Source organism: Pimephales promelas, chromosome 10 (assembly GCF_988280905.1).
Source record: "Pimephales promelas chromosome 10, fPimPro1.hap1.1, whole genome shotgun sequence".
Classification (NCBI taxonomy): Eukaryota; Metazoa; Chordata; class Actinopteri; order Cypriniformes; family Leuciscidae; genus Pimephales; species Pimephales promelas.
Window position 1 is genome coordinate 25,365,893 of NC_142778.1, and position 24,857 is coordinate 25,390,749.

Sequence of the window (24,857 nt, forward strand, 5' to 3'; positions counted from 1 at the left end):
TAATCTGTCTGTCACATCAAGTTCGGACTGTGCATAAACCCAAATAAACCCATGCCAAGTGGCCTTAGTCTTGGGGGCTTCTCGACAACAATGGGATTATATAGGGCATAGACAATGTGCTTTCAGCAAGCTGGCATGGCATGGGTAGAAAAGGGAGGGGGAGAACATACTGAAAGACCAATGAATGCATTGTATGCCAAGTCAACCCTCGTGTTCATCCATGTATGCTCATGCACAGTAACCCACATTACAAAAACCGGCACATGAGACAACAAAACCACGTTTTATCTCCATGCACTGAACTTACAGCTCAAATTAAATGTGTGGCTAAAAACCAAAGATGCCCATGTCATCAACCACTTGATATATAGGCTATGTCAACATTAATCTCGATAATTAATCTTCTTTTAATTGGATAATTAATCACTAATCTTGTTCTCTACATTTCGGCTTTCGTCCACATTGAGACGGCATCTTTGCGTTGTACTGTTGTCTTTGAATACAGAGGTATTCGAAAACCATGACGCTTGTTTAGTCATCTGAGGCATACTGTATCCATAGACATCTAGATTCACTTTCATAGCAACATGACATCATGACTTTTGCGTAAAAATACACGCCACTTTCATGTCAAGTGGTGTGTTATCTATACGCATTTTGAGCTATCCACGTGTTCATTTACAAAAAGCCGGGTATTTGGCAAAACCAATATTTTCCCACTCTCCGTTTTCAAAAATAACATCGTTCACACACCCGCATAAATACGCCGTCGAGCGCCATCATCATAATTATGCCAAACCTATTGGCGGCAGTGTAGGGGTTAAGGACGAAGCCATGCAAGCCAATCAGAATCCTCAGAATCGACAAGAGAGAACCTAAAACGCCGTTTCTCCTAGTTCACACGACAACACATAACCAGCATTTTCAGAAATCTCCACTTTGGCCGGAGTTTTTAGAAATAATCGTTTTCAGTGATAAAAACGGCCAATCCACAGGGAAATATCTGCGTTTTCCCTTCGTGTAAACGGGGCTTAAATGTCCGAGTGTATGTACACGCCGTTAAATGTCTGAGCGAAACGAAGCAAAATGTAGATCTACATCTGGGGAGCGATATTTTTTTCCCTAGGATAGTAGGGGAATACTCATAAATGGTCTTAACCCCAGTGACCGGTAGGTTTAGGGACAGGGTTGGGGTAGGTCATATATTTATATATACAGTAATTCAACGCTAAGTCAACGGCATTCATAAACACACTGAAAAGCGATTATGCGTGTTGATGGCGGCACGCCAAAAATGGAAATACGAATTGGCGTGTCATACATCATGAGATCAGTCTGTTGTGAAAAATAAATGTTACTTTGTACAATATTACAGAAAATGTACTTAAGGTGCGTTTTAGACCATGGAAAAGCGATTTTAAGTGTGACCTGGACGTACCATTGAGCGGAGGGATATTTTGCTAATGAAATGGTCGTGCCAGAAGAATAGCTCGTGAACTTTAATATGTCTGGTCTTTTGGGATCATCTCAGTGAACTTTATTATGTTTCAATAAGGTGATTTAAGCGTTTCAGACATGTCAGTGTGGATGAGCAACTTTTGGATACACTGAAAAAAATAATATGCTTTATCTAATCAATAAAATTGTGGCAACATATTACAAGCAATATTATTAATTAAATTGTACAAATTAGAATGTTAATTTGATTAACTATTACTCAATTCTAATTTGTTCAAGTTAATAAATAATATTGCTTGTAATCTGTTGCCACAATTTTATTGATTAGATAAAGCATATTCATTTTTACAGTGTAAACACTAGGGTGGACGGAGAGTGCTTTGAAACAAAAACAGTTTTTAAATGTAGCCGGATGAAAGTAGACGTATCCATTTGAATAAGCATGGCTGCATTGTACAAAAGCAGCTGAATTCCATCAGTAAGTGGCTGGTGATATGAACCCTGGTGCCGGTAACCATAGGTGTGAAGGCGAAATGAATGGTGGCCTTCATGAAGGAGTAATTGCCATGTGATTACAGCCCCGCAAATCCAGCGGCTGTGAAAAAAAGCCCCCCTTTCATTTCCCTTTGTTGGCGGAAGAATGCAGCCGGGAGAGACCCCAGCGTGAACTGATCCTCTCATATCTGATCAAAGGAAACATGCCAGTTGGACCCCCACCCTTTAAGAAAAAAAAAAAAAAGCACATCCAACAGACCCGGCAGAATGAGTCAAAACAGGCCCGTCTGTTGAAAAATTATATATGAAGAGTTCAGATGCAAAAGCCTCTAAATGCCATTTGGAATTTTCTTCTTTAATGATGATTTTTGTCAAACTTGTATATTTAAGTTCAGTAATTTCACTTAAATAACAATTAATAGGTAATTATGATTGCCATTTAAGTGAAATCACTGAACTTAAATATACAAGTTTGACAAAAATCATCATTAAAGAAGAAAATTTCAAATGGCATTTAGAGGCTTTTGCATCTGAACTCTTCATATATATATATATATATATATATATATATATATATATATATATGCATGCATGCATGTATCTTACAATTTGGACTTTTCTTATCTAAAAATAAGTCAGATTTGTGACATTTTTTTTATTCCATGGCGGAAACAAATGTGATTCCTTCTATTGTGACATATAATATAAAGTCAGAACTGTGAAATAAAAAGTTGCAACTACCTTTTTATTTATTTTTTTATTCCGTGCCTCCTGTAAGTTTGTGATGTTTTGAAACAAAAAACACAAATGTCTCATATGTGTGATGTCCTTGTCATATCCCTCTGTTTACCTTTGCATTTTCACTGCTGCTTATTTACCAGACTAAGTGACCGTATGTTGACAAAACCTGGCAACTAAATGCAAACCTTTTGTTTACCGTGTAAACACGCCACATATCCCAAAATGCATCGGTGCTGCAGGATGAGTGTGGGTGGTGTAGAAAGGTATGACACTCAGCATTGTCTGAAAATGCCCTTGGTGCTGCATCATACCTGACGCCTGCACCACGAAACAAACAGAAAAGCTTGCAGCTGCTTCTTTCTGTTTCCGTATGCTGAACTCACCTACCTCAGCGGAGCGCATGTGGCGAGAGCTCGCAGGCTCACATCGCTGCCATCTCTCTACCTCAAACCTTATAGCGGCCTAATCATTGCCAGTCACGCCGAAACTCTCACAAAAAGAGAACCACAAATTAGTCATTTAAACTGGGAGTTACATAAATGATTACGCAAGTCAACATGAGCACAACAAACAGGCTAATTATGAAATCTTAAAATCCCATTATGCAGCCTGCGGGTCATGTGTTGTGATGCCCAAGAGGGAAGTACAGATAAGAACTCAAAGAGAAAGAGCAATGCAACGTGATGATCATCCCTTTCCGAGGCATGTATAAAAACTGGTAATACTTTATTTTAAGGTGATGAAGTTACATGTCAATACTATAGCAGTAAATTATGCATAATTACAAGTAACTAACCTTAAACCAAAGCCTAACCTAAACTCTATTTATATCATGTGAAACTATTGAAAAGATATTAAGCATGCATTGCAGTATACAGTAACTTTTAAACAGGCATTGCTCTAAAATCACAAAATTATTAAAATACAAAAATAAGAAATTAATTCAAATAATAAGTAAACCTAATGTTGTGCATCTCATTATTAAAGTACAAGAAAAAAAAAGACTTTTTTACACTGAAAATGGTGTATATAAATATTATTCCAGAGAGACCAGTGTCATAAAACCATCAGCTAAAAGTAATGAGAAAGAACTCCTTCGAAAGGTACAAAAAAAATAATTTTTAAAACATAAAATTGTAAATAATTGTGGGATTTGTTTATTTCTGTTAAAAAGGCATTCGATTGAATTAAATAATTGCAATTACTCTCAGGATTATGTTTGGTATTGGTAACTAAAACAACTTTTAAAAAGTTAATTAATTAATTAATTGAAATAATGCTATAAATAAAATAAATACAATATAAATATAAGATGAAAATTTAAACGAAAATGAGAAATGTTCCCTTGGCAGCTGTATGTAACTCTTAATAAAAATTAACAGAAATATTATAAAACTAACTATGACTAAATAAAACTAAAAAATAAAGATACAGCCCATTTAAAATATTAATGAATACTAATATTTACTAAATTGAAATACTCATAGTAAACAATTAATGCCGAGTTAGAACTGTTAGAACGGAGAATGAAATGAAATTGATATAATATCAAATTTAATAATTCTATTAAAACTTTACCAGTCCAGCACCAAAAAAAAAAGAAAATCCCTTAAATTCTCCACAGATCCTTCCCAACTCTAGCAAACATACTGTGCGTTTTCATATGTTTGCATATAAAACATACAATATCAGCATATAGATATGAAATGTAAACGCTTTTACAAATGAACAATTTCAGAGGCATACAGATGTTTACGAATCCTCTGAGGTTTATAGAATATTTAAAATAATATATTCAATGTTTGTTTATAATAAAAGAGATTAATTAAATATTTAAAGACATCACATTTAAAGCGGTTCACTTAATTTGACATTTTAACGGTTTCATCCTGTGAGACTTCTAGAGGTCAAAATCCCTGCGACAGCACCCACATAAATCAGTTCATGAGAAAAACATCTTATACGAAGACATCCACTGTGTTTACATTTCCTACATGTTGAGCTTTACTTTTTATAGTCCTATCTTGATTTCAATTATAAATAAGTTTGGCATTAACAATGTCTTTCTCGTCTTTCTACTGATAAATCAAAGATTAGTACATTTCTAAAATCATACATTCATACATACATTTTAGATGCTGTCAATGAATGCATTGATGTTGTACACTACATTTCCGTTTCTATGTGAACATAAATTGTTACACTTCACATACAAAGCAAATGCCTTTACAAAAAAATAAATAAATAAAAAAATGAATGAGCTCACCCATAACAAAAAGACCCGTTTTCCCCTACACTTTTAGTTTCTGTCAGCAGGACAGACCCCATTAACTAACCAACCCCCATATCCCATAATTCTGCTCCCTTGGGCACCAGAGCACACCTGTGAGCCATTTCCCCACTGAGGTTCTGAGAGCTCAAATGTCCCTCAGGCTTCAAAGGAGCACAAGATGTGGACAACATAATCACATTCAGTAAGACTGCAGTTCATTCATTAACCCGCGGTGAGGCAAAAAGTCCTGTAAGGACTTATGGGAGTATAATGCAAGCATCCATTTCTAAGAGTGACCAACGACCTGGAGCCATTGTGGTTTTCAAACGTGGACGGCTATGAGAACCAGGCATTTGTCCGTCTGCCAAAAGGAGACTGTTGTGACAACGCATCAGTGTCCTTGCAAAGAAGCACTTCCTCTTGATCAAGGGGGCCAACAATGTAAACTCAGTCAGGGGTAGTGACCTCCAAACTTATAGATTTTCCTGCAATTCTTAACTGGCAAAGACCTTGGACCTTGAGCATGGGTTACGATCAGTTACGGACAATGAATCAACTACACCAAAACAGAAAAACACGTTATAAAAGATGTTTTATGAGATGTAGATAGTCGTCAAGTGGAGATGGCGGAGTGAATTCGAACTCATGGGGATTGAGGAACCAAGACAGTTTCTAAATGTCTGAAAAGCAAAACCAGTTGGCAGAGATCATCTACAAGAAACTAATCACGTATTTTAGGCAATAAAGACCATTATACTGGGTCTTTAAAAGATTGGTTTCAGAGGACATGGAATATATAATGCAGAAGCCGTTTGGATTGGAAGTAGGACTGTCAAACAATTAGTCACAATTAATCGGATCCAAAATAAAAGTTTGTGTTTACATAATATATGTGGGTGCACTGTGTGTAATTATTTTATATATAAACATATATATATATATATATATATATATATATACACATATGCTTGTATATATTTAAGAAATATTTTCATGTATATACTTGAAAATATTTTGAAAATATTGTATATTTTTTCTTAAATATACATGCATGCATGTATTTATATATATATATATATATATATATATATATATATATATATATATATAATAATTATACACAGTGCACCCACATATATTATGTAAACACAAACTTTTATTTTGGATGCGATTACTTTAGTAATTAAAAATAAAAATGTCCTAATTTTATATATTTTAAAATAATTACACACTACACACGCATATATTATGTAAACACAAACTTTTATTTTGGATGCGATTACTTTAGTAATTAAAAATAAAAATGTCCTAATTTTATACATTTAAAAATTTAATGGCAAACTCCATCACTCCAGTCTTCAGTCGTTTTTCTTCGTCTTTTTTTTTTTTTAAATATATATATATATATATATATATAATGTTGAATACAGTTGTGGTGCTTAAAAATTTTTGTGGAAACCATAATACATTTACGGTACAGTGCAGCTTGGAAATACTGCAAAACATTGCTTTTGGTGTTCCAGTAAAGAAAGCAAGTCAAACAGACTTAAAACAGCATGAGAAAAAATAAATAAGAAGAGTTTTGTTTTTTAATATATATTTTTTTTTTTAAATAATGCAAATAAAATCACCTCACATGATCCCTCAACATAAAGAGAAAAAATAAATCCAAAAAACCCTGGCCTGACTCAAGGTGTCTTTTTCCGTCTGTAGATTTCCAAAGCTAAACATTTGCTTCCTTCTGCCGTAGAGACAGGTTGTCCTGGTCCTCACATCAGGCATTTATCAACATGTCAGTGTGGGTTACGGGGCCAGGAGCCAAGACTCCTCTGGCTCAGTCCCATACGGAAGAGTAATCTGGGGCCAGAGCGTTGAGCCTGCACCACAGCGCTCCACAAAGACACATCAGTGCAGGGGAAAAAGCGACAACAAAGAGCTCTCACTATGGCCTGGCATTACAAACGTCTCCACGGACAGTCTGTACCCTAAACTGGAGCAGTAACAGATATTTATTCACAAACTGAAAGGTCTTTTACTCCTGCTTTTTCAAAAGAGCTCAATGCAGCACACACGCATGTGCCTTAGCCGAACAATACTCACGTCTGACAGCCATGAAATGAGCAGAGGGATCCGTAAATAAATGCTAAACAAGCATGAACAGACATTTTATTTATATAGTTTTAATGCATCCTCCTCACATACACTCAAAATATTGCCATTAAATTGGACTGGTTGCTCAAACCACAAGAGGCAACGTAATGAGGTAAAATTTCTCTTTTGCAACTCAATGAAAACAACCCTAGTGACAAACAGCAAAGGAAACCACACAACCAGCCATCTGAAGTGTAAAAACTACATAATGACATTCATAATATCACACAAGACATATGGATAGCAAAGGAAATGTGTGAATCTGCTCCACATTTCCATTGTAAGTGCATGCATCTATAATAAGCAAGAGTAGAGAAAGAGAAACCACCAGATCAATGTCTTTTACATCAACTATTCCATCCAAATGGCAAATCTCTCTTTACACCATGTATGAGTTTGACTGAACAATGAGGTTAGAATCCCACAGATTGTTTCTTAAATGAGCTCACTCGGTTTTGTTTGGGATCATGGTGAACATTCCCATAAGAGATGCTGTTTACACAACAGCCAGAGCAAACCTCTAAAGTAACATGAAGGCTGAGCCAAGCCTCGAGGGTCTTCAGATGTCCCATAAGGTTACCTTCAGGGTCTCCAAATGTTAAAAATGTTACAATCCCACAAGATCTATTTCAGCATCCATCCATCTGCAGTATCTATCTATGTAATGAATCTAATTAATTGAAAAAGTTGTAGAACTGTTGAGTAAAAGCTTACATGTCTTCCCACTTGCTTCTTAGGGCAAATATTAAAAAGTATTGCTTATTCATTTTGTGCAAATAATCTAAAAGACAGACACCGATTCAAACAAATTCAGGTGGGAGTGGTTGCTATCACCAGCAGAGGGAGCATGGATAATCAATCAGAAATATTGAAAAATTGAAGAGGATAAACGCAATCGTTATGCTGTCTAAAGGCTGGCATGGCACCTCTGACATTTTCAGGGCACCGCTTCATCTTTGTCCAAATTATGAGCTAAAACCAGACAGAATATAATTCAGTCTTAATCTGATTCTGAAACCAAACTCAACCACAGGCTGTGCCTATAGTGGTTATAGTGATGACAGAATTTATTTGATGTGAACTAACCCTGTAAGTGACCTCGGGATACTCTCTGGAGAACAAAAACAGCTTTTTAGGCTGTTGGTAAATCGATTTCACCCCTCGTTGTGAAAAAAAAAAGTAAGGATGCACTACATGCCTCCTATTATTTATAAAGCATTCATGCACAAGGATTAGGCTAGTCACTAACACTGCAGTGTATTAGTTCATCTAAAACCATTACAACCCATACTGTGCATTATCAATACCATAACACTAGTAAAATAAGAAAAGAGTAAGAGCAAATCCAAGATGTAAATACTAATTCACAATCATGCTCTATCTGTACAGGTTACCCTACTGCCTGTTTGCTTCATATCCACTTTTCCCTTTCAGTTTCGATCAATTATCTATTTTATATAGTAGCCTATTGAACACACAGAACACAAAGCCATCTATTATAAAACCTAGATATTTTGTAATGATAGCCTCGAAGAATAAACATTGGGTGAAGAGATAGCACTGCACAATGAAACAGATGGAGGTTCGGGGTTTCAAATACATGTTAGTCTTAATCCACAATAATCCTGGGCGAATTCAACAACTTGTATATAAAGCGAAGGTTTGATAAAGAATTATAATTGAACCTTATGCATCCTCTCTGACACATGAAACAGATTGGTAATAATAAACCTCAGACCCGATGGTCTCTCTGCAGAGAGAGAGTGAATTATGTTAGTCAATTATGTGCAGGACTGACATTAATTTCACCCTCGTAAGGGCAGTAACGTTGATCTTACCTTCGTATACAGGGGCCATCGGTGCAAGGATTTCTGTTATTCATGGCAAGAAATGAAGCGACAGCACTGTTCACAACTCAATAAAAATCTGCCATCTTGAGCCGCGGACAGAATCGCTGCTGTCTCCTGCATTACTAACCCAGTTCATCGGGGAGAGGAAAAGGATAAAAGGTTGAAAAATCACATCCAGGATTTTTATTTAATAATCGGCTCCGGGTGAGTTATGAAAAAAGGATGTCAGCAACTTAACTCCACGGGTCTCGATGCTGTTTTGGCTCCAAAAGAGAGCCAAATTGCAGGTCTTGGCTTCAGCTGGTGATCATGTCTGTGGAGTGAGTGCCTGCAAAAGTTGCAATGAGAAAAGAGCGAGTGTGGAACGGAGCGACTTTGCGTTGTAATCGAACGACGAGACAAGCGATCGTGTTGAACAGGGGTTCTCAATCAAACGACGATCTAGTCGATCAGGTCCTGTTAGCCTGTTAGCCTACCCTTCTAAAAAACGAATTCTGTTAAAATACCACTGATGTGACATGTATTGATTCCTTATTTTGGTGGTAAGACGGTATAGTGATGATATAAGATGTTAATGCCGTGGTACTTTGAAATACTGAATGAATGGTTATGCATCCAAACGGATTTAGTCAAAGATTATGCAACCATAATTGCACATGCCAAAATTACTTAGTATGATACCATACCCATACATATTAGTTTTTTGTAATGTTTCTACTGCAACAATAATACATAAATAAATGAATAATATCCTATTGTTGCAGCTCAACAATTTTCTAGGCCTATTTTTACGTTTCGGCCGATTATATTAAAAAATAATGTGTCTCGTTAAAAAAACGGTATTTGATTATTGCATTCAAAATATTGATTGTATCAATCGTTTTTTTTTTTTCCTCCAGCAGGTTGGATGATTCTGTCTGCTATGAATTGCCCAGTGACGTCAGTGGATTTGCGCAGAATAAAGTCCATCAGAATGGGATTAGAGAGATGTAATCTTGAGCAATAATCTCTTTAACATTTAGCCTATTACTCTCGAGATTTCTGGAACCATCCATTTTTAATACATAATATGTGCATTTCATAAAATAATTACAATATCAATCAATCAATCAATCAATCAATCAACTTTATTCCAGACACAAAGGTCCATAGAGACAACACAGTACAGATATTTAAATAAATAAATAACAATACAAACCGTTAAAAACAGTAAAATTGAAGAGGCATCATTAATAAAACACGTACAGGCTTCGAGTCCAATGTTTCCAAAAGCAAGATGTATACCTTGTGTCACTCTTAGAAACATCAACTATAGACACAATGATCATATTCTTAGACCCTGTCAGTCAATAGATAGATGAACCCATGGTATTGTTTTAGACTGAATTTTCCATAGTTGTTGAGACAATACAATTGATAATATTGCATGGGAAATTGTATTTGCACAATGCAAGGATAACATCTATCAAACCCTGTTTTATATTAATTTTTTGTATAGATTTATAAAATGATAGTAAATAAGATGTAATGTAACATGAGCTGGATGAGCTAATTATTGTATAGCTTATCTTAGTATGTTTATTGTTTAAGCTAAATATTATTAATAATAATAAAGCATTAAAGAGATTCATACAGAAATTAGTTATTGGTCAGCTAGAACAGTTTTAAAATAGAATAGTTTAAAAAAACTATTTTAAAATGCAAGCCAACCAAATATAGCTGTTTATGAAATTAATTAGCTAGCTATAGAGCCTAGCTATACTGTAGCTAATATAAAGTAAAAAGAGCAATTGAATGTGGGGATAGTAACTAAACATTAGCTACATTTCATACTCAATTTTCTTGTTTGAGAAATTCATTTAATTCATTTAATTTTAAATAAAGAACTTTACATTTCCATTTTACTAGTCATCGGTGCAAACTACAAGTACCACAAGCCATTGCGTGGGAAATTGTAGTTTTATCTTTCAGATGCATAAAAACTACAAGTCCCAGTACGCCTCAGTGTCATCGCAAGCGGTTGTTGGCAAACACAGGGTAAGCGCGTTGTTATATCATTCACTATCGCGTTCAACATATTACACGGTAACATCCTAGATTGACTCGAGAAACCGCAAATATTAATAGCAGAGAACATCGCTGCTGCTCAATCATCTTATGCGTAGCCTAAACTGCTGTACGGATTTCATAACAACGGGGGAAATGTCAATGTGACTGTGACATGACAAATTAGACTATTCTTCATTTTTGTATTGGAGCAACAGAAACACAGTGTTGCCACTAAATTTTAAACAGCAATCAACCCTTGGGGGGAAAAAAAGAAGAAGAAGAAGAAGAAGAAGAAAAAAAGAACGAACACGATATGTTTCATTTTTTCCTTTTTTTTGAAATGTGATAGCCTAATCATGGCAAATCATGCACATTAATAAGCTTTTTACTAGGCTATAGTAATGCGGCTTAATATATTCCTCATGTCATGGTCATTATTTTGATGTCTTATCTCTGTCTAATAAAGTAACCTACCAGCCTACGCATGTGATATTTGGCCCTTCTGCACATTGGTCGAGGTCCAAATCCTCTTGGTGTTTAACAGTTAGGCCTATTGATATAACGTCAACCATGCTCGCAATGACTTCAGCGTTAACTATTAAGACGATGTAATTATTAACAGAATGTAAAGATTATTGACATTAAGCTGGTGCTCATGGAGGTATACAGCTCTAGTGGAAGTTTCTGTCTTTTTAGGCTACATTTCCTTGGAGCTTTGCTGCACCTCCACACTGACTTGGAAGTGCATCATCATGTCATAGCCTATCTCAGGGCCTCTTCTTCACTATCAAGAGCCTTTGGGATTTAGAGAAAGAAATGTTGGAGAAATCATAAAGCTGTAAGACACATGTTACAATGCATAGATTAGAGCAGTGGTTCCCAGTGGGTGCCGTGACAACTGGCTAGGGGTGCCGCAGAATCTCAGCTTTATTGTAAACTGCCTAAAATAGGCTAACTATCGTACCATGGCTATAATAACCTTTTACACCATATTTTAAAATAATAATCAAAACACCAACATATGCATGTCCAAACGAAAATAAATAAGCGAAAAAAAAAATCCTATTATTTCATAGCCTACATTTAAAGTTGAAATGTTTATTGGACTGTTGTCGGGATAGGGAATCGTCCCGCTAGCTCCGCCCTTTGTAATGGGCTCAATTTTATATTTCACGCAGATTGACAGAAAAGGACAAATGGATAAATTTATAGGTTTAAACAAAAGAAAAGCAGAAATAACACAGCCCAGAAGACCGACGGTCTTTTTTATAAAAAATAAAAATAATGACACTCTCTCTTTAGGCTTCACTTAACATAAATAGCCTAGCCTACATGTTTTTCTAAAACATAAAACAAAAGACCGTCTTTCTTGGCTTCACGTTAATATGTGTTTTTCTAAAACAAAAGACAGTCTTTCTTGACCTGACTCGCGATCACTTCAGTAGTGAATGCGCCAGAGAGAAATACACATTTCATAGGCCTACGGATTACATAAGCAGAGAATCTTTTCTTTCTTTTTGAATTGTCCTGTTTAAAAGTAGACATTTCGAGCTTTCTATATTTCTCTGGTGTGTGAGGCAAGTAGGCCTACCTTATAATGCTGTGTTTCGATTAATTTATGACAGACGAGCTCCAGGCGCCGGCGCCGTGTCCTGATAATCTATTGTCCGTTATATGTTTACTTCTTATTTATTAAATCCAGGCAATTGGTTGATTAAAAACATTTATTAAAATTAAGATACAATTAACACAAAAACGAAATTCACCTTAATGAAAGGATATGCTTTATGTTTGATGTGAAAGTTTTAAAGCAGCTCAGAGGCGCTTTCGGAGTCCATAACGGGAACTGTCACGTAACATGATTTCTCCCTCATAAATATGTACCCGAAAAATAAGAAAAAATAAATATTTTATGTTATGAGCCAACTCTTCTTTTCAGTGGGTAGAATTACTTTTTGTACTTTTGCCACCTAAGTAAAAGTTTTTTTTGTGTCACATTTGTAACGGATGTTTTTTTTTTTTTTTCTTCTTAAATATTAAACGCATGTGTAGACTGATATTTTTCAAATGTCTTAAGGGGGTATGGTTAAGACGTTTCAATATACTGGTCTTAAATGCATTTTTTTTTTTTTTTTGAGAATTTACATTTCAAGTTTGTTTTTTTTGTTTTTACCTCAAATGTCTCGTCCACGCTGGAATTGCCCATTTTTAAAGAATTTATCCTCAACTAGTTTTGTGGTGTAGGTCTACGTATTTTTATAATCTTAACTCAATATAATACTAGTAATTTAAAGATGTGGTTGCATTAGACCTGGACGGGAAGGATAACTCTGGGATTTGGAAGGGGTGTGTCGTGATTTTGCCTTCTCACACACATTTCTGTTTCATATTGCATGTCAGCCATCATTTGTAGCTACTAAAGAAAATGACAAAAATAGTAACCCAGTATAAATTAGATAAGTAACTTTAATCTGATTTCTGGGTTGGAAATAGTAACGCGTTAGATTACTGAAAAAAGTGTTCAGACTATGCGTTACCGGCATCAATTGTATGTACACATGTTTGTTTAGTTTAATTGGGTTGGGGTGCCGTGGAAAAAAGAAAACTACAAAGGGGTGCCCTGCTTTCAAAAAGTTTGGGCACCACTGGAGCATCAAACATGCAAGTGAGAGAAGCAGTGAAAAATAAAGTCTTCATAAGAAGGTTGAAGGAATCTGATTGTGTGTTTTTGCACGCTGAAGTCAGTTAGCATTACCTAAACCTAATTGTATTCTCTTGCTTAGAGTAAAAAAAAATAGTTCTTGTAGTTTTATTGATTTTTATAAGCTAGTTCTTTTTCCCTTTTTTTATTATTAACTTGACAATTGCAACTTCTGAGCTTGTTAACCATTTACATTTTGTAATGATCTTTTACCACTGAAAATACTAGTGAGGTGAATCACAGGGCAGTGTGTTCTTATAAAGAAGATATAATTATATAATTAGATATGTATAAGAAGATATGTTATCTGAACTTCGCTGGCACAATTCTAGAGTGGTCGCTCTTTGCTAAGTGTTTTGTTTTGTTTTTTCCCCATTGTAGATATTGCTTGGGTAACTGCTTCAGTATACAGTAAGTCTCTGGGATTTCCTATTTTAAAAACGGGTAAATATGATGACAACTTGTTTTGTTTATTCATTGCTTGTTTTACACTGCAGTGAACAAAAATCGAGGAAAAGTTCGTTTAAGTAGCGAAATTAACTTATCTCACAGAAGTTATTTTCATCTCTTGTTTTTATTTGTTTAGTTAGCTAGCAGCTAGCTAGCAGAAGCAAACAATATAGCCAGGTTTAAACCCCAATGGTGCAATATTAGCTATGTTGCTTTCTGCAGTTAACGTTGTAATTTATATAATTTCCCTTTTATAGTGTTTATTTGTGTGTTATGTATTTACATATTTCATTGTTCTGGCCTATGCAGCAACCAAAATTAATGGATAAATGTTAAATTGTCATTATACAAAGCAGGAAGCACTTTATTTTACAGTCAGTTCCCCATGTACATACGTACTCGTTATAGTAATTGCCAGCCCATTCCCACCCCCAAGGTGTCACCTAACTGACGCCTTGCGAAGCATTTTGACATGCTTCAATATAGGCACCCTTTAGCGTCAATTAGATGACGCCCTAGGATCGCGCACAACCCTACCCCTACCCCAGACCTAAACCTACCCGCATCATCTAAATGACGCTTTTCCTTTAGCATCAGTTGGATGACGCTCTAGGATCGCGTCATGTAGCTGAGGCTAAGGGGCGCCTAAAGCGTCGAATATTGATGCATGGTCAAAAGGTGACGCCTTGGGTTAATAACTTGGTACCAACCCTTATTATAACCTTAACCCATGTAGTTTGTATTACCCAGTACTGTAAAAAAAAAAAAAAAAATACAGTGCAATATCGTGCTATAATAAGTAATATCAATTTACTTGTCTTGTTTTTGTTTTTTTGTTGTTGTTTTTTTATTAACATCTAAAATTGTTTATCTGTTGGGATTGTAAGCTCACTTTCATATTGTGTACAGTTTGAATATAACACATACTTACTTTGAACTCTAAGTGCATTTAGTTTGGCATCGTCTCTGTGTGCAGGGAGCCAGCGGTGAGAGTCACGGGTCTCATCATGCAGTCTTTAGTTGACATTCTGAAATGGTTTGGAGTCGAGGCGAGTGGACTCTCAGTGTCTGTGGGCCTTTTCTTGCTGTTCCTTGGCCTCCTTTACTGGTGAGTAAAACAATTTGATCATGAGGTTTCACAAACATTTTTCTCAGATTGCAATCGCAGATTTCTTATGCCAATGTTTCTAAAGCATGGAGATCCAAACAGCTCGGGCTTGTTTTTCAGGAACTGGATGGAATGAACTGATCAAATTCCAATAGCACGTGTATCTGCACTTATCTTTTAAGCAACTTCCTGTTTGAATGCAGACAACATCCATATTCACTTCCCATTTTACAGTCATGCGAAGGCCAGGCTGAAAGAAATACATAGTTTTTGCCCCAGGAACGCAATTGTGGCAATAGTAAATACAGAAGTAAAAAGCTCATGTTTTCAAGCCTTATCCTCGACAAATATACCTGACGGGTTCATCGATTAGAAGCATCACATGATGATAGCTATAAAAACATTATATAAATATTTCTATAAGAATAAATTGTCAAAAAGCATGTGGTTATGACACATAGATGCCTGGAGGTTTAGTCATAGTTTCCAAATGGTGATTCTGTCAAAACTGAGCTATTTTGATTTTATTTCTCTTTGTGAATTAATTACTGCGTCAATATCTTCTGATCTTGCAATAGTGCCAGTTATGCCTTTGCAATGTTTAAAGATGATTGACACAGTATGCATTGACATCTTGTGACAGAGTGTCCGATTTTCGTTGTATAGCGACTAAATGACTAAAAAAAAAAATGCAGTCACTTGAATGCAAAAAACCTTCTGTTCAGCTGTATTTTATAGAGAGTGACATGATTCTGTTGGACAGCAGCGCTTAAAAAAAACAATGCAGTGACTTTAAACAAAAGTGCTTAATATTTAAATGAAGTATTATTTCAACATTGCTCTGTGAGAAGCTGATCAGAGTTGCAGGTCTCTGTTAAGGTTATCTTATATATCAGAACTTTATTGGAGCGTTAATTTCAGTGAATTTAATTACAGCCATTTTTACAGGGCTTAGTCATAGTCACACCCTTCTTTCTTTAACATTTAAACCGTCACCTTTAACAGAGAAAGAGCACTGAAAGAAGACTTTCTCATGTTGTCAATAGCAACAGGAGTCCTCTGAACTACAGCCTGCTGGGTAATTAAAGGTTATGAACTTAAGCCAGTCTAAAAAGATAAGCAATGCTTTTACTTCCACTTAAATGCTGCGGTTTTCTTATTTTTTATTTATATATTTCCATTGGGATGCTTATGTAATGGAGGACATGGCATCACTGTTTAGTGTGCTAAAACTGCTATGTTAACGTGTGTCATACAGTATAGTATTACTATGCTATTCAAACAGTTAGGGAAAACACTTTTAAGTCAACTGCAGCTCCAGCTATTTTCATTTAAGGTAAAATACATCTAGTTTGTTTGCTGGAGTAATTTTTTCCGAGGTTATCTAAGAAATTTAATTATAGGTTACAAATTATAGGTTCAATGAAATTAAATTTTTTTTACTAAATTACATCGGTGAAATATCAAAGAGAAATGGCAACTTTCATGAATACATTTTTAAAGATTATAGAGCATTAGAGACATGCAATGTTTTTTGTATTCACTGTATTCAAAATAATTTATTTTATTTAAAATCTTGTATCTCTATCTATTTATATTTACTTAAATTAAAAAATATAATTTACCATATATATATATATATATATATATATATATATATTTGGGGATAAATAAATAAATTCATTTTTATTATAAATATACTGTCTTTAAAATAGGTACATTTATTTAAAATGTAAATAAAATAACAAAATTATCTGAAAAAGTAAAGATTCTGAAGCATTGGATGACATCCCACAGTTATTTAATATAACAATAAATATTTATTATATGATACGATTAACATTATATTTTTAAATATGATGGTTTCATTATAAATATGGTGATTGTCTCCCAACTTAATAAATGATATTTACCATCTGAATCGAACCATGTCACGTCAACAAATGGAAAAGTCAATCAGTTGTTTATTATAATGCTATTTATTGTGCCTTTCGCCCCGAAAGCAGGGGCGCATTTTACCCCCAAAAACCATACTTTTACATATTTTTTTTAACATATTGCTTTAATTACCCTGGAAAACAATAACAAGACATTTATCTCAAAATGTATTAATTAAATGTATACATTTATCTAAAAATTATCATTTTAGCGATTCTCATTTGCTACTTAAATCTACAACATTTTAAAAATCATTAAATATTAGTACAGAATCAACTTTGTGTTGCTGGATTAGTCAAATGTCCACATGCATCATTAAAAGTGCTTGTTAAGAAAAGTGCGGAGCTGAATTTTTGTGTCATCTAGTGGTTTTAAAGAGAATAAAGTAAAATGTGCCTTTTACCCCGGTGCGCCTTTACTGTACATCATTGAAAAAAATTTTGAGAACGGATAGTGAAAACACAAGAAATAGAAAATAAAACGGCTAAATTGTCCTCTCGGAGTTTAATCGGCAACATTTTCTCAAGTTTAAGTACCTTTTTTTCACTGTGAATTTGTTTATCTGTTTTTTCACAGAGAAAAATAGAGGCACAAATATTTGGCCCTGTGTTGCACCGGATTTTTGGAAGTCCATATAACATTATCTAAGAAATTAGATAATAAATGATAAACAGACGAAAGAATCGGATGCTGATCAACTGCTTTTTTTCCCTCCATGAGGTTCAAATGCTGTCCCTGAAATTTAACTTGCATACACATACACAAAACAAGTAAATTCTTGTCTGTTAGCAAAGGCACGACTGTCATTCACAGTGGATGTAAAGAGGTTAGTTATGTAAGGGCTCACTACTCTGTCACTCACAGTGCTAATGGAGATTTGGGGGATAAAACCTTTCTGCACAGGGTTAGCTATATGACAAAGAGAATACAAAAAAAAAAGAAATCTGGATTTTATGGAGGGTATGTCAATAAGCATTTTGGGTTGGGTATGGGAATAATCCATATTAGAGGATTAGTCCCTGATTTGAGACTTGAATGCACTGTTAAATATAAGCCTTGCATCCTTGAAAAGCATATCAAACACATAAATGTAAACTACAAAAGATGCAGTGTTACGGAACAAAACCTTCTAATCAATAGAGGAGCCAAGTCTCTCCTCTGAGGTCATCCTTGTGTAAAGAAGGCTTGCAAACGTTATTTATTTGCATCAAACTTGCAATTGATATGGTAAGTTGCAGCAAAATATGACTAAATGTGCTTGGCAAAACACTATAGTTTGGCAAAGGAACCTCCTGAGCATGTCCAGCACATTTCATTTTCCTTTAGACAAAGAATTGATCTTCAGTGCAAAAGGTTATAGCTTATATAAGAGGCCATGCAGCTTGAACCAGTAGATTCAAGGGTTTTACAATGCCAGGGCCTTCATTGCCAGAATGTGAGGAAAGCATGATTAGCAGTGAGCTGAACTTCTTCTGAACTCTGTCCCCTTCTGCTTCATTATGCATAAACCCATGATGAGAGGGGACTGGAGAGTCACCTACTTGAATAAAGTGTTCAGCCCAAGACAAAATAAAAGGTTATTTGGGTAACTTAAATTGAAAACGTGAGCAGCTGAATGTGTGTTGTTCTGTAAATTGGAACACTGTAAAAAGTTATCAGTTTTTCTTAACATAAAAAATGAGGAAACCTGTTGCCTTAAAATTATTAAGTAATAAACTAAGTTAAATTAAGTTATGTAACTTGACAATTCCACTTAACTTGATTTATTTATTTATTTTTTCAATTAACTGATCAATTTAAAGAGTGAAGCCATGATTATTAAATCTACTTTTGGCCAGTTTATGCTGTTGCCTCATTTAGTGGTTCATGCGGAAGCGCTGAGAATGCCATGTGTATTTTGTGTGTGCATTGTGTTTGGAAGCGTTTTCTGTAAGTGACATCCAGCTTGTGTAGCGAGAAACTTTTATGTTTGCATGCTTACGTATGCAAGTTTTCTCAAGCTTTAACCTGTATCTGGTTGTGTAGGAAACTAGGAATATGTAGGACTATTGTGCCAATAACACACTTTGCGTCCAGATGCATTACATGTTGTTACTAGTACTATTATAAAATTTAATTTTTATAATATATATATAAACCATAGAGAAATATATATATATATAAAATATATACAGTATATATATATATATATATATATATAAAATATATACAGTATATATATATATATATATATATATATATATATACTATATATATATACTGTATATATTTTATATATATATATATATATATAGTTTAAATTAATTTAATTGCAATTAATATGCATCAAGACATGTAGAATGACGCATTTGTAGTGTGCTATATTATTCCTCTTTTAATTTAATTAATTTAATAGCAGAAATCTTGAAATATAATTAGGTATTTTTCCTTTCTCTCATTTCTACTTGCCTAAATTACAATTTAAGTAAAAAGTGACATGGCTTACCCCACTCTTCCATAAATGAAGGTTAATAACTTAATGTAGCTACATCTTCTGTTGTCCCTCTGTCTTCATTACATTAAAAACGTGTCTCTTTCATAAAGACTGTGAATTCCCCATCTGTGAAACCTGAGAAGTTTGTTTTCCTCTGCCATTGAACTTGCTAATCCCTCTCACTTAACACACTGTGGATATTGGGGCCTTGTGACCATGACCAAATCTCTCCACTGGCAAGGCTGAGTGGAGAAGATGACATATTCTAATAGATCCTCTCATAAAATTTAAGAGACAGAGTCTAGTGCGAACCCATCTGTCACCCTCTGGACTCTGCATAAACATCGGGCACCACTTCAGAGAGGTCATGCACTTACACTAGATGTATCTTATGGATTCTCTCTGTTTCACTTTAGTGCTCTTCCATAAGACAAACTCTTTTAAATTCATTCCAGGAGTCTATTAAAATGCTTAATCCCCACGAATGACGTTATTAAACAATTTTAAACACGTTCTGGCAGCCTGAGATGTTAGGTTTTGATTCACATAGAATTAAAAATCACCCTATGTGATCTGTATTTAGGTTCTCTCTCTTCTCAAGGATTGAGGTTGAATTTATTGTGGTTACAGTTTGGGCTGGCAACTGAAAGGTTGATGGTTTTATACCACAAGAATGAAGTTATCACCACTGTGCCCTTGAGAAAGACCCAGGTTGCGTCAAGGAGATTTTCCCTGTAAAAACTTCATTACATTTTTCTGTGCTGCTATTGAGTGAAATTCATGCAAATTGATTCCACTGAATAAATAGGTCTGGTTCTAGATGCTGATTGGTTAATACAGGTTTCCATGACAGGGACTATATTTTGTAGAGGAAGGATGTGACTTTTAATGAACCATTAATTATTTTAATGAATGTTGTGTTACTGTTGTAATGACTGGTCCAATGAAGTTAAGTTGAGGTGACACCCAAACACAATTTTACAAACAAAAACATGGCAATGCCTGAAAACTGACCAAAACCAGAGACTGGGCATGGAACAAACAATACTCGACAAGGACACAAGGCAAACATGAGGGCTTAAATACACATACAGAGACAAGGGACACCTGTGGACATTTAAACAATCAACCAATGACAACTTGACACAATAGACAAGGCAGGATCACATGACTAAAACAGGGGATCACATGACAGACCAGAACCCAGGAACAAGAAACAAACACCCAAAATTTTATGAGGATTGCCTTAATGAGCAATTGCTGTACTTATTACACTAAATACAGTAAAATATATTTAAAAAGTGTTAATTTACCATGAGCTATTTGAGTTACAGTACCATTCAAGAATTGGCATTCAGTAAGATTTTATTAATGTTTTTGAAGTAATTTAAGGCTGCATTTTTTGATCAAAAATACAGTAATATTATGAAAAAAAAATTCAATTGAAAATTTCGATTTGAATATATTTTAAAATTAAATTTATTTGTTTGATGTACAGTTTTTGGCGTCACATGATCCTTCAGAAATCATTCTAATATGCTGATTTGATGCTCAAAATAATTTCTTATTAATATCAACGTTTAAAACAGTTTTGCTGCATAATATTTTTATGGAAACCGTGACACATTTGATACTTTTATGAATAGAAAGTTCAAAAGAACAGCATTTATTTGAAATAGAAATATTTTGCAACATTATAAATATCTTTACTGACACTTTTGATCAATTTAATGCATCCTTACTAAATGAAAGTATTAATTTTTCTCTCTTTTTTGGCTAAATCTTACTGACCTTAAATGTTAGTGTACTTTATGTATAGTTTTATTAGGACTATTTGTTAGGTTTTTGCTACACATAGTCGTCGATGAAGTCCCAAAGTTTTATTGCTTCAACAAATAATTGTTGACTGCAATGTGGCCCATGCCTTATAGATTTTAGCCTTTTACTCTTAATGCTACTTGTACTTTATTGGTTCAGTATTGCTCATTTAAGACCATTTGGCTCTCGGTGTATGTTTGCTTGAACTACAATTCCTCATCCCTAACTGCTAGTTTCAGTCAATCTATCTTTTTACCCTCAGTGCAGTGAAATCCCACAGTGCTAGATTGTCTCTTCGGGTCCTCGGTTGCCCAATCTAAGTGACTATCTCTGCCCTCCAATGTGAAAGTAGGCGGCTGTGCGCCGACCATTCAATGCGGATTGCATCAAGCTGTGGACAGCTGACTTGGCAGTGAGGCACTTGCACACACTGTTTGACTTTCTTTGTCATTGGCCAGCCTGTGAAATAGTTTTTGTTTAATTGAGGGCCGTTGGACAGCTCATCCATCACAGATGTTAATCATATCAAACATGCACACCTCCCCGAGAAGCTGCTACGCTCCTCCGTTTCCACGGTGATGGGCACCTAATAAATCTAAATATGGTAATCTACTCTAATTTCACCCAGATCCACCCTCCACTGTAAATGAGCTCACCGCCGCTCGCCGTGCAAGACCGCCGCGAAGATGGGCCCGCTAATATGGAAATTGAGTACCCTAGCACACACCATTAAAGTCCGTAACCAAATTGTCTTGACACCTCATGCTGCAGATGTGTGGAGGGAGAGTTATACGTAAATTAAATCTCAAATTGCACAACTGTTATTCGATTATGAAGTGACGAAAGTCAGTTGTTGCTTTCGTCAGGATCTTGGTTTGGTCTGCGGTGGCACTGTGTTGTAAAGCGCCACAGAACGACTGACGAGACCTCCTGCAGCTTGCATTAATTCACTGTCATTACACTCTAAAAAATGCTGGGTTGTTTTAACCCAACTTTGGGTCAAATATGGACTAACCCAGCCGTTGGGTTAAATTTTTACATTACATTTTTAACCCAACGTTTCAGGTTTGTCCATATTTGACCCAAAATTGGGTTAAAACAACCCAGCATTTTTTAGAGTGTATGATATGATTTCGCATTTGATCATCTTTTCATAGCTGCTAAAATTAATTCTTCTTTTTTTCTGCCTGTGGAGTCTTATGGGATTAGTGAAGTACAAGTGGAGTCTTGAAGACAACCTTGATTAGAGTTGAGGATATTTATTTAAAGGGGACCTATTATGCCCTTTTTTTTATCTCAGGTGTCCCCAGAATGTGTCTGTTAAGTTTCAGCTCAAAATACCCCACAGATCATTTAGTATAATGCCCATTTTTAAGTGGAAGGAAAAACATTCTGTTTTCGTGCATGTATCTTTAAATGCAAATGAGCTTCTGCTCCCCGCCCCCTTATCCAAAAGAGGGTGTAGCATGCACTCTTAGAAGAAAAGGTTCTATATAGAACCTTAAAAGGTTCTATCAGTGCTACGTATTTGGAACCCCTAAAAGGTTCTATACACTCTTTAAAAAAGGGTTCCTCTGGGTCTCTATATAGAACCCTGGGGTTCCGTACTTGGCCAATAGAACCTTTTACCAAAAAAATGGTTCTTTATAGAACCATTTTAGAGTTCCATATATGAAGCGGGGATGGAACCATTTCTGGTTCTAAATAGAACCATTTCTTCTAAGAGTGTGTATAGCTTGAGCCTCGGATACTCTTACAAAAACCAAAACATCTGTTTTTTTATTATCATTTATATCGCGGTCATGCTCATGTGACATTTCAGCTCTTCATCATCATGATAGTTTGTTATCTGCATGAGTTTTAAAACCATATTAGTCTAAAAACTGCTGACACACATTTATGTTCAAACACCAAAAGTTAATTTTGCATAATAGGTCCCCTTTAAATTACTTTTAATGTGAAGAGTGCTTTCATAGACTTCATTTTAAAGGAGTCCATCTAAAAAAAAAATATTATTTTAAACATTTTTTACTCGCTCTTATATTGTTCCAAACACGTATGATTTTCTTTCTGAAGAACACTAAAGGAGAGGTATTGAAGAACTGTACACTTTTCCATGAAATTACAGCGAATGGAGCTTTCAAGCGTAAAAAAGGGCTTTTTCTGAAGTCATATTTTAGCTTTGTGTGAAGATAACAGACCAAAATTATGGTTGTTATTCACCTCCAGTGGGCTGTTAGCTGACTGGATCATTGAGTAAGCAAGTTGTAAACTGGATCAAATCATGAATGAATCATTCAGATAACAGATTAATCGGAAATATCAGAGTCTAAAGAACAGTGTGTTGAACATCCTAATCTTTCTCACAAACTCAAGGAGAATTAGTTTGGCAAGCAGGGCGTGGCCGAGAGCGGCGGGAACAGTGCGAGGCCGGTGGCGTGAATGTTGAAGTTTTTCAAGTTAAGACTTGGAATATAAGAGTTTAAATAATCAATAATAATAATAATAATTTATTACATTTCTATAGCATTTTTCTCTACACTCAATACGCTTTACATAGAAGAGGGGAATCTCCTCAACCACCACCAATGTGCAGCACCTGGATGATGTGACTGACGGCAGCCTATCTCACACCATCCCCATATACACACACATATATGGGGATGAGGGCACTGTAAAAAGACCGGGTCATTGATTAAAGTGTAAAGTGCTCTTATAGACTTCATTTTAAAGGAGTAGTTCACCTAAATGAAAACTATTTCATTATTTACTCTCATGCCGTTCTAAACCTGTATGACTTTCTTTCTTTAGGAGAAGACAAAAATGAGAGATACTAAACCTTACTGTTCACTCATTTCCATGCAATCACTGTGAATAGGGTTTAAGGGTTAGTTCACCCAAAAATGAAAATTATGTAGTTAATGACTCACCCTCATGTCATTCCAATCCCGTAAGACCTCCGTTCATCTTTAGAACACAGTTTAAAATATTTTAGATTTAGTCCGAGAGCTTTCTGTCCCTCCATTGGAAATTTATGTATGGTATATTGTCCTTGTCCAGAAAGGAAATAAAGACATCATCAAAGTAGTCCATGTGACGCCATTGGGTTAGTTAGATTGTTTTAAAGCATCGAAAATACATTTTGGTCCCAAAAGAACAAAAACTACGACTTTATTCAGCATTGTCTTCCGGTTCTGTTGTTAATACGACGTGCTCAGTGACGCTGGTGACGCTGCTGACGTGTTTCTGGTGGGTCTGTGTATTCGGGTAAATATGGCTGGGCAAAAAAATGCAAGTCTTCCTCTGTGTCGAAATCCTTAAATATGTTTGTGAAGATTGTTTTGTTTACAGTG

General features: G+C 35.2%; 2 protein-coding genes across 6 annotated transcripts in view; one reads left to right on the plus strand and one right to left on the minus strand.

The window, feature by feature from the left end:
• hipk2 (homeodomain interacting protein kinase 2) overlaps window positions 1-9,324 on the minus strand; it is a 106,280-nt gene extending 96,956 nt beyond the window's left edge. For all 3 annotated transcript variants that reach the window (XM_039650387.2, XM_039650386.2, XM_039650385.2), the window contains exon 1: window positions 8,956-9,324. In XM_039650387.2, the coding sequence (XP_039506321.1) occupies window positions 8,956-8,974 (19 nt within the window). In that variant the 5' untranslated portion in view covers window positions 8,975-9,324. The remainder of the gene's footprint in view (window positions 1-8,955) is intronic.
• Window positions 9,325-10,950: 1,626 nt separating this feature from the next.
• The window catches only part of tbxas1 (thromboxane A synthase 1 (platelet)), a 76,920-nt gene continuing 63,013 nt past the window's right edge, over window positions 10,951-24,857 (plus strand). Inside the window, exons 1-3 of one of the 3 annotated variants that reach the window (XM_039650468.2) lie at window positions 10,951-11,004; window positions 14,099-14,128; window positions 15,144-15,275. In XM_039650468.2, coding sequence (XP_039506402.2) covers window positions 15,175-15,275 — 101 coding nt within the window. In that variant the 5' untranslated portion in view covers window positions 10,951-11,004; window positions 14,099-14,128; window positions 15,144-15,174. Of the gene's footprint in view, window positions 11,005-14,098; window positions 14,162-15,143; window positions 15,276-24,857 lie in introns of those variants that run through there. The other 2 variants (XM_039650470.2, XM_039650469.2) reach the window with 2 other exon arrangements.